The sequence below is a fragment of the Varroa destructor genome, unplaced genomic scaffold (genome assembly GCF_002443255.2).
Source record: "Varroa destructor unplaced genomic scaffold, Vdes_3.0 BEIS01000006.1, whole genome shotgun sequence".
NCBI lineage: Eukaryota > Metazoa > Arthropoda > Arachnida > Mesostigmata > Varroidae > Varroa > Varroa destructor.
The window spans coordinates 26,329,787-26,341,173 of NW_019211459.1; the positions used below are offsets into that span (position 1 = coordinate 26,329,787).

Here is an 11,387-nt window from a genome sequence, read left to right on the forward strand (position 1 = left end):
CTCTGATGGATAGCCCGGGAATTCTCGGGGCTCTTTACAGGAACCGAGGGAAAATATCCACGCTACAATTTCAGAGCTAGGGCCAAATATACACGAAAAAGCGGTGGAAACTAGACGCGGCGAGTAGTTGCTATGTAGAAAACCAGAGAAGCCCCCTCCTCTCATTAATGTTTTATTTAAGTAAGATCTCGAATGTATGCATGTTGTAATAACGAAGGATTATATAAGTACATTGTTTTTTGTTGGCGTCACTTTGGAGCCTTTCCTAACTAGATGGCCAGTCCTGTCAATACAGATTTTTGTGAAAACTTTTGTATCATCCACTCAGAATGTTCCATCGTCCGATCTGCCATTATGGGCATTTGGAAGAACAATGAATAAAAAAAATCAATTCCTCTCTTTAATATATACTTGGACCCGCAGAAGGTCATCAACATAACATTTAATATGCAAGCTCATAAGGGCACACACGCCAATTTTGAGCGCGAATCGGCTATCATAAAAGGAGAGTGGGAAACTTTCTTTTATGTTTCTTCAACCGCTGTTCCTTGACCATAATGCTAAGGCTTCACATTCTGCCGTCTGGAGCTTGCCTGACTAGTAACAATACGTTGATTTTATGGCTTGTATATGCGAATATATATTCAGATATTTCTAATATAAATTTGTATGCTTCGAGCGGTACATTTATGTTGCTATGCTCGTGCCAATGTTTTTGTTTTACAAATAAACTTGTTAATGTCTTTTTATAGTTTGTAAGTCGAGTCGTACAAATCAGACTAGTCGAAAACGATAATCACAATAATATGGCCATTACATTCCCCGGTGAAACTATTTATTAACTTTTTTGTTTACTTTATTAACAAAATCATCGAATTTGCATAGAACGTGCGTTTGCTTAACATCATAAAAACGACTTTCCTTTTCCGTTCCTTCGATTGCACGACATGCCTCCTTTATAGACATACATAACTATCCTACAAAACAGTATTTCTTCAACAATAACACAACAAAGAAAGTATAACCGGGTATTATAGACAAATGACAGACCTTTTAAAATGTACCGTAAATCAGGCAAATCTCAAAAGTTTTCTACTACTTAGTTTAATGCGACACCGGATGCAAAACTCGAAACACTTACGCAGATTTTATTCAATAGGCAAAAAGCACCTGATAACTAAGAAAGTGTAAGATACCTTCGCACCGGAACAATGGACTTCAGTTCAGAGATCAAACAAGAAGGTGAATGGTTACATATTATTAATCTGACATTGCTATTAACGATTGCTTCAGGCGGCTGGCGCCCCAGCACAGAACGAAGCATGCCAACGCTACATTCCGGACGCAAACCATTACGCTTCCCTAAGTTTATATGAAGGCATGTTACTATTGCAGCATCACGGGAACTGTTGTTGTTGTTGTTGTTGTCCAAAGATCTGTAGGTGAAGCTAAGTCAGATTATTATTACAGTTATTTATGCTATTGGAAACATACACCTCTGCCTCGATTATTTCCTTCCGCTCTACTGACAATATTAATTAATCCCTTTGGGATTCTATGATGAACCGTTCCGTTACGAACATTGTGCCATAAACATTTAATCATCTTCGCATTGGACCTTGCATGTAAGAACTAGGCCCTCATTAGTCTATAATAACTGTTTGTATTTTACTTATAGTTAGAAATAGATTTGCATTGTGTTACTTCGAAGCAATGTAGATGCTGTAAGCTTATTTATTAGCATATAGATAGCTTACCTTTTATATATATTTTTAATTTGAATTTAGTTGGAGAATGACAATGTTTTTCTTAGAATCATTTTTTTTCACAGGAAAATTCTTCAAGACAGTTGCTCCGATAATGAGCCTAAAGAACTTGATCCCATTGCAAATGTTGAATGTGTTAAATTACAATACTTATATCGCTATGAACAGATATTCAACATTCAAGTTGAGAACTAAATTTCCAATCTCATCTTTAAGCAAGCCTGCCCTCTAAGTGGTCCCCCCTCACCCCCGCTGCATAATTTTTGAACTATACTTCTTTGACTACGACAAGTCTTTACGTCTATATCTTGGTGTGGGCACATATGTAAATTAGAAAAGTATAGAAGAACTTGCCATTATAACTACTTAGGGCAAATACGGTCGTTTAGAACAATATGTGGCAACCTAACCCGGTAATCTGTATATGAAATGGCACAAGTGTCCCGATCATGATCATCACTACCATCATAGCCATCGACTTTATCCTATTGCCTTTGCCATAGGCCTTCAGAATGAAGCTATCGTTAAAACTTCCGCAATCACGGCACTCTTTTTGTTGCGGTTCCTGCATGGAGATAAAAGAACCAGTAGTTTTTCCATTTCTTCGACTGCGATGGCAGCGAAGACGGAGCCCAGTTCCGGTTGGAATCAGTGTTTACCAATATTGAGGTTCCGAAACGTCGAACAGGAAAGTGTTCCAGTGTTGACCGAACGAAGGAACACGACGAAACCCTTTGCGACAACGGTGGCGGCGACGATGACGACGGTCGGCATTACGTTCTCATGGCTGCCATGTGTTCATCTCTCGCCAGTCGTGCAGTAGCGAGTCGTGGGATAAAGAAGGACCAAAGCCGCAGTTCTCAGCCGTCCTCCCGACTAACAATATCGACCAGAACAAAAATATAACATCCCAGGGAAAAGCTAGACAAAATTATTCTGGTCCGGGCTACATGCTTTTGCTACCAGCAGCGCCCTCGGTTGAGCGGTACAGCCATCATCGGTTTTTTCAGCTTCTTTCGAGTCCTACCGTGGCGCCGCCGTCTGAGAGACAGACTACGGACAAGATCCTGCCTACACAATAAATGTTATTAGAACACCGATGTACCGCTATATCGTGTCATATTTTCGCTGGTAGTGGTGATGGCTCGCGGTGGCGGGCTTTCGCGTTCAGTTCGGCCGGTTGAGTCTTGCCCTTTCTTTCAGTCGGAGCACCTGGCAGCAGAGGGAAAGGGACGTAGCCACAAAGTGCGAGCCGCTACGAGTGTCCCGATGATAGCGAAAGAGAGGGAACGCGCGAAAGAGAGAAGATGTGACGAAAGGTTTGCTTCTTGACGATATTTTGCTGCACCCGCCGTCGGTGCCATGAAACCGGCTAAGAGAAGCTGGTATAGGCAGACCGATTGAGCAGGCCTAGCTATACGGTGCTGCTCGTATGAAGGTAGAGCTTGCCAGCTGAAGAACCCCGCTTTTCGATTTCGCCTACCTCCCTGCGTTCCCGGCTGACCGCGGGTCGTCGGTTTGGTCGTTTGGCTTTGCGTTGTCGGCCTGCTTCTACTTCTTGACTGGCTGCTAGTTGCTATTATTCCAGTTGTTGTTGTTGTTGCTGCACTGCTTCAGTTCGCTCGCGGAGGCCTCTCGGCTGGCGATGTGCGGAACTTTGCTTGGCTGTTGTCTGTAAGAGTGTGTGCGTTACCGGAGTACCGCTCTGAATCTGTTGCTTGATGTAAACATCACTGCCGGACGAAGACATAACAGGAGTTGCAGTCGCAGGGATACAGTCGATTCGAGGTCTGCTGGTAGCGACAGGCTACTGCGGTGAAGAGCTGCGATTCCTGCTAGGAAGAACAGTTGCAGTCAGAGAAGCGGCAGCTACAGATTCAGTAATCCAGTTCTAATGCGACAGCCTCTCGACGGCAATACGGAACATTCTGCTCCGACTGGTGAAAGCTGGGTGTATGGCGCATGTAGGTGCGTGTGGTGGATAAATAGATGTACGGCAATAGAAAGTGAATGTGTATGAGCTTCGAGACCGAAGTCGGAGATAGCACATCATGAGGCCGACGAGATCATCAAACAGTGCCAAGGCTAAACGGACGGGTTAAAACAGAACACCCCGTGAAAGCCACTTAAGAATTGTTTATTGTAACAGTCTTGCAAAAGCCCTACTTCTTACCATGTACGCTTGATTAATTAAGAGAAAAACAACGAGAATAGTGCACACTGCTATTGGGAGTAAACGATAGAAACATCCATTTGATTTCCTACATCCAGTTTTACTGCCGTTAATCACTTACCGTTCGTGTTCCCACAGTTTCCAGCTTCAATGCACGCATAGAGCTAGTCTGATTAGGAAAAAAGGAACCGAAGACCACGCCAAGTATCCAAACGGTCAACGAGCATTTATTAAATCGCGTGTGAGTTACCCCGTGTGTGTATTTGTACTATGCAATTTTCAAATGTGAAATTTGTACGTGGAGAACTCTGTATGAGCAGAACCACTAATTTCGTGCGTTATACATAGATATAGTAAGTTCGGCAGCAAATGATAGGCCGTCGTCATTTGTGACGACACAGCGATGAAGATTTCGCCTATTTGTGTCGCTTCGCCGTAGTGTTTGCGTGTATGCGTTTGTGTGTATGTGAGGTGTAAAATAACTCTACTGACTACGTTGACGATATTTACGATACTTGCTCATGACAATGTTAAATTCACCTTCACACGGACCTCGTCGGGTTCCGCCACCTTACTCTGGGCATGGACCGCTTGACCAAATTTCCGGGTCGATTGGGAATAACAACGGGAGCTCGCCACAGCCGTCGCTCGGACTAAATCTCGGGCGTTCACATCAGCAGCAGCCCATCGGCCAATCACCATTAGGTTTCAACAATGGCCAGACTCGTCAAGGTAGCGGCAACATATCTAATATCGGTCATGGACAAAACAATCCTTTAGATCAGCAAAGATTGTTCGACGGTATGAGTATGTTCCACAGTCCAAGCCCGCAGCACCATACATCAGTGGGTAATGGCGGAGGTGGACTAGGCTCTGTTAACAGTTCGGTCAATATGTCAAGCGCAATTGAGATGCCTCCGACCATCGCTGTTGCCAACGGTGGCAGTCCAGCCCTTGTCAAAGAAAGCAAAACGTCGCATCGCTCTGGACGCGATGGCCGTGGGGGTCATGTTACCGATGAAGTGGTCGAAGTTCAAATTCTGCCGCAGGACGACAACTGGGCAGACAATACGACATGTATTACAGGTGCCACATCCGAACGATCACTTTCAGCTGAAGACATCTCCCGGCTAGGCACCGACCGGCGTGGCCTATCTGGAATATTTCTTATTCACATGTGGTTAGGCAGCATCGTGGCGGCATTTCTGTCAATTGCAGCCTTTTTATCGCCTCTAGGTATGGTTCTACTACCGAAATTACCGTTTTGGGAGCAACCGTGGAAGGTGCAGGCTTGCGGGCCAGAGTGCGATGGTCTTCTTAACGGCTTCGCTTTCAGACTTTGCATCCTCTTCGGTGGCTGCTGGGCGGTGTTTTTCCGTCGACCAAGGGCAACCTTGCCCCGAGTGTTTGTCTTCCGCGCCGTCATTATGGCTTTCACCCTTGTGGTCATCATCTCGTATTGGCTTTTCTACTCGGTACGAATATACGAACGCCGCTACGAAGATTTCGACCTTACCTATTTATCGATTGTACAGTTTGCTCTTTCCATGATCGACACACTGCTCTGGGTTCAATTGCTCGCAGTTCTCGTACTCGAGATACGTCATCTCCCCCCACAGTACTACGTTAAGGTTGTCCGAAGTCCCGATGGAGCTTCGAAGAGCTACACACTAGGCGCTATTAGTATACAGCGAGCGGCCGTTCATCTTCTTGAGAACTATTACCGAGACTTCCCGGTGTACAATCCCTTCCTTGAACAGTTACCCAGCTCAACATCGGCCAAAAAGCATAATTCGCAACCGTCATTCAAAGTCTACGACCTGAATAGTGGCGCCAGCCAAACGTCGCAAGTGAATGGCCAAAGTGGTGGACGGCGAACGACGGATCGTTTATTCGCCGAACATGATTATGAGAAACGGGTTAAGAAACGCCGCGCTCGTTTGATCACCGCAGTAGAAGATGCATTTACTCATATTAAACGCGTGAAGGAGAACCAGGAAAATACGGGGGCAGGAGGGTTCTTGATGGATCCACAGGAAGCTGCTCAGGCCGTCTTTCCGTCAATGGCGCGTGCTTTGCAGAAATTCCTTCGAATCACAAGGCAGCAACCTCGGCACACGATGCAGGGCATCCTCGAACATCTCGCTACCTGCTTGCATTATGATCTTAGTCCAAAGGCATTCCTCGAGAAATACTTAAAATACGAGCCAGTTCTACAAGATGAACGTGAGTTGGCAACGTCCATTCAGTCATGGGCCTTGGTCTGTGACGTTCTCTTATCTCGACCAGTAAAGGAGGGCATCACATTTATCCTTCGCCAAGGCGACGTATCCTTGATGGCCAGCGTTCATAATTTACCGCACTTCAATATTACAGAGGAGGTGGTCGATCCCAAATGTAACAAGTTCCAACTACGACTCCAATCCGAGACGTCCGTTTAGGTTATGACAATGATCAAGACAAAAACATTTTATAGAAAAAAAAATTTCTAAGAATCCATACACGAAAATACAATTCCAACACTGTATAAAATTGTCAGCAAAATAGGCATAATAAGGCTGATGATAAAGCTCAAGTAGCTTCATATGCTTCAGTCTAAAACGAATTGTCAAATTATTTAATGCATAGTACTAAATAGGATGGGAAGCCGTTTACTAGAAGGATTGGTATCTAATAGTATGCCGGAAATCCAGTGATTAATCATAATAAGTATTCTGCATAAAAACAATCTTCGTTTGTTCATACATAGATAGTAATATGTCTCGTCAGTCGGAAGGCCTATTCCGTATATTTACGTTGGTTTACTACCTAAATTCATGACGTGACCTATGTACAAACAGATAACATCGCCCAATATTTAGAGCTGTCCTGTTTACTTTTACTAAATTACACCATGTTCGTCTAAAAAAACCTGAAGGAGGAGTTGTAAGAAAGAGTTTTTGTATTCTACATTTTGTAGATGAACGCCATTGTCAATTTTAATTGCTACCCTCAACCAAAGCGATTAACCGACTTAATGATTTAGAACTAAAGAAAAACACGACAAGCCAATGTAGATTGTGCATATAATAATATACAATATTTGCTTCGATGAGGTTCTGTGAACAAAGCAAATATTTTTTTGAACACGAACTTTGACACTAGCCATGTTTTTGCAATGCTACTAGACGCATATGCTTCTGTTACCGTGGCCGCTATGCAATCCAATACAAAAAGCTTTCAGGACATGTCTTAATTATTTGGTAATTTATAGTTTGAGAAGCTGCTCTAAATAAAGGAGCCGCTCTTGTCGTAACTGAGTGAGGAGTTGCTATCCTGTGTTCGTGCACGAATTCGAATCAATTGTTTTCTTACTATAAACTGGAGTTTTTTAATATTTTTTGTCTACTAGATAAGGAGAAATAAAGGAGTGACCAGAGAAAAACTGTATTTATATTTATCTGTACAGTAGCGTACTTTTAAACAAACGCTTGGTTAGGTTTATGATAACAATAGTATGTAGGAAGTGTATGCAGATTAATTTATACTTTTGTCAAAGTCAAAAGTGTGTGTGTGTCTGTTTACGTGAACGGGTAAATTTAAGTGTTCAAGTGGTGCTATAATAATTCGACTTACATTTTCGATTACATCGAGATAAATATAAATAGTGAGTTTAGGTCGGTGTGTCATTGTCTGTACACACACCTAAAAAATGTTTTTTTACTGATGCAATCTTGTTTTAACGCGTCTCTATTTGTGCACAGAACCAAGTAGGTTCTTCGTCCTGATAAGTGAAGAAGTCAATTATAACTAAATCACAAGTTTTCTTAATCCAATTTAACAGTTTTTTTTTTTTTTTTTTGATAGAATCCTTTCGTCTGAAAAGTGAGCAGCGAATAAAATAAATATTGCCAAAAATAGCTGTGAATTGCGGTGTGTACTTAAAATGTTTTTTAAGAAGGCGTGGGATAAAAAAAATGTACAAATCTTGCCGTACACTTGTCACTTTCTAAATGTGAATTCATAATTGACGGCTTGTCATCGTGCCTACTAACCATACAATCGTGTGAAATATATATTAGCAAAGCTATTGAAATAATAAAGATTTATTATTCAGCCTGCAAGTATTAGCCTGAATATCCTTTGTAACTGTATGCTTTGCATACTGTTATTACAATCAGCGGAAATATTCTCCTGAGATCAGCCGTGCCCAAATCATGTAAACTTATTAGAGGAAATGTAATTATCTATTTCTTTTACAAATTTGGACGCAGCATTTTAGTCGATGATAATTAAAATTTGTGAACACGCTAAAGATCAATATGTTTACCCTACATACATATTCAGCTGAATTCAGCGTTAAAATGATAACTTGATTTCAGTGTCGATAGACAACTCGAAATGACCAATTTGCATATTCATTCTGTTTCAAACAAAAGCAATGATTCGTTGTTCTATGCAGGGACCAACAGAATCTGTATCGTAACGTTAGAGAAAACGCTAAAATCTAGAGTTCACGTGCGAGGATGGCTGGCACCAAATCCTGATATATCCCAGTGCGTATATTTGGCTGGACAAAATAGACGACACAACTTCCACAACGACATATATAACACTGTTATGCACATGCCCACACATACGTACGTGCATCTCTTGGTTGTGAATAGCGATGTGACGCAGTTGATCAACAAATTCATGCCAAAACAGACCTTCTGAACGTCGCGTTTCCTACTTTCTTTTTTAAATCATATCATGATTGTTTTATATGTATGTGGTTCTCTTTTACTAATAATATATAATGTTTGCTTTTGACGAACGCCTATGTAAAAAGAACTGAACAATCATAAAACGCTAATTACGAACATTCTACATCAGATTTCACAACTATAAAAAGTTTGATTTGAAACGCGAAATTTAAAGTATCGGAATGTCTATGACAAGCGAAATCGTTTTTTTCATCCACGAACGATTTGATGAAGACTATCTGCGGTCTCCTGGCTGATTCAGTTATTATTTTAAGAGTGATGTAATCTATATAGAGGTGCATCAGACACCCAACAACTGTGAAATCAATAGGTGCTAAGACTAAAAATGAGCCAAGTTTGATTTTTCATCTGGCCTGGTTTGTAAGCAAGAATGAAACGATTACGAAGGAATAACTGTGTAACGATTTTCTACAATGAGATCACTACTGGAATGATGATTATAGACAGATATTGATGAGTGACTAATTTGTGTGCGTAACAAAGCGATCAAAGTATACTCTGTGTACATTTTATATGAAAGACTACGCTGGTATAACATCGTCACAATAATATAAATAATAAATGCCATGTATTAATGACGAACCTATAATTTTACAAAATGTGTTGTCATTTAGGTATACTTATTTCGGAATTTCCGAAAATATATTAGTAGTGTGTGTTCTGTAATCTATGTACAACTTTAAGTTTCGTTGGTAATACAAATGTACTTCTGCAAAAAATGTGTAGAAATACTCCAATAAAGTCAATAAGAATAAATATCATGCGTCTTTTAATTCCATTGATTCAAGTTTTTTGCTCAACATTATGTCAACTGCAATAATAAATGTAAAAATGCGGCCTATTGCAAACCGTTATAGCCGTTATGTTACAGCTAATAATTAAGTAACAGCTAATCTTATCGCTATTACTGAATTACTATCTTAACCATTACCCTAAAACGACTCAGGCTTTTTCCGACCATTTTCAAGATGACTGCAACAATGTCTACGCTTCTTTTATGTGTAGTATTCACTTGGCAGGGAAGCATTCATGATGATGAGAAAGCCATCTCTAAAAAACATCGGGTTCACGCAAAAAAATCCGCTAAACATGATGTTGGCAAGAGCTATAATCAGCTTGGCAAAATAAGTGTGATTTAATAGGAATAATAATAATAATAAATATTTATCCTCCAAAAGAACATACTGCGTGGATAATAACATACGCTAATAAATAACAATCTTTGTAGCTTTAAAACTTAAAGCGGCAGAGTGCCGCTTAGTTATTGAAACGCTTGCTCGACTAATGTCCCTTAAATCCATGATTTCGCTTACTCCCACAAGCATTGCAACGTAACCCAGCATGATAGAACAAAGGAATGAATGTGCTACGTTGGGATACCACGCTTATATCCTTAAACAACATTGATCTATGAATAAATATAGATATGCATCAAAATTATACCTCACTAAAATTAGGAGTATTTCTTTAGTATCTAAGTAAAGGCTTCTCATTTTTTCTTTTCGAAAAAGGTCTGTTTATTATACTTTTTCATACATTTTGAAGCTTTATTAATGAGATCTTGGATGAACAGATAAACTTGTTTCGTGCATTTGGTAGAGATAGCAATATATTGAGTTCATTATTTCTCGATTTCATATACACTCCGCATGTTTTTGAGTTCGAAAAAAAAACGCAATTACTACAGTGGAATATGTACCTAACACAAGCACTATCCAAACTCATGGCTGACCCTTAGTGAGTCCTCCTCAGAAGCTTCTCGTCACTTTCAAATCACAGCAGTTGCTAAGGTCGATCTCGCACTCGTACGTCACAATCCTAAGCGTCTTTGCAACGATCGCCACGAGCGCTGGCGCCGCTACACCCGTATTCTTGCGACCAAATATTCATTCATCGTAGTCGGAACCTTAACCTTGTCGCGAGCTGCATCTTTACGTGTCTGCTGTACAAGGTGCCGCACTCGTTTCTCGTACTCGGAGTCCTGCTTATTGCTTTTCATCCATTGACTGTACATGCGTGCAGCATGGGCGTTTGCGGGCGAAGTGGTGTTCGGTTCGTTCAACATAGAAATGACTGACAGCAAAACGGATCTAATGTTTTGCGACGGGCTCCACAGATACGACCTGAGTGCCTTCAGTGTACTGTCTTTGCCTGTAAGGAGAATAGAGACGCAGGCCCTACCATCCTCGTAAATATTCGGATGCCACATAGGTGTAATAAACTTCACTGTTGGCGGTAAAAAGGGATACTCTTTCGGGAACTGCATCAACAACTTGAAGTACCCGCCTTCGTAGAGCGTCTGTGGTGGCCCAAAAATGACGACGTCCCATTGCAAGAGATTGTCTTCTTTGGGCTTGAGTATGACACCCTCAAGACTATCCTCTTGCATTTTACGTAATTCAATTTGTAGGCGGGCGATTGCTTGTAAAGGCTGTATAACCCCTTTCGCCATGGTGCAACAATACTAATGAACACAATCTTAGTTCAGAAACGAATTTCTTTTCGCGCACCAGACTAAAGCACAAGCCCGAAGATGTCACGAACAAAATACCGACGCACCTAAAAGCAAGCTGCTACCCCGTTCCTCAGCGAAAGGACAACATCAGCGGTTACATTTTCGACAAATAACCCGAGGTATTAGTAACACTTTCTATCACCAGTACAAGAAGTATACCGATGTGGATTCGAGTGCACGTTGAGGGC

At 41.2% G+C, this 11,387-nt stretch overlaps 1 protein-coding gene and 1 pseudogene across 1 annotated transcript; one reads left to right on the forward strand and one right to left on the reverse strand.

Moving 5' to 3' along the window:
- The first annotated feature begins 875 nt into the window (after nucleotides 1–875).
- Nucleotides 876–9,283, forward strand: Vang (Strabismus domain-containing protein Vang). Its single transcript, XM_022812486.2, has one exon. It carries the CDS (start codon nucleotides 4,461–4,463, stop codon nucleotides 6,378–6,380), a length of 1,920 nt encoding a protein of 639 aa, XP_022668221.1. The 5' UTR covers nucleotides 876–4,460; the 3' UTR covers nucleotides 6,381–9,283.
- An 893-nt stretch (nucleotides 9,284–10,176) lies between these two features.
- On the reverse strand, nucleotides 10,177–11,372 carry LOC111253012 (ubiquitin-conjugating enzyme E2 R2 pseudogene; annotated as a pseudogene).
- Between the last annotated feature and the right edge of the window lie 15 nt (nucleotides 11,373–11,387).

What these genes read in the sequence shown, in the direction of transcription:
- Vang (XM_022812486.2), top strand. Translation starts at nt 4,461, where the DNA reads ATGACAATGTTAAATTCACCTTCACACGGACCTCGTCGGGTTCCGCCA.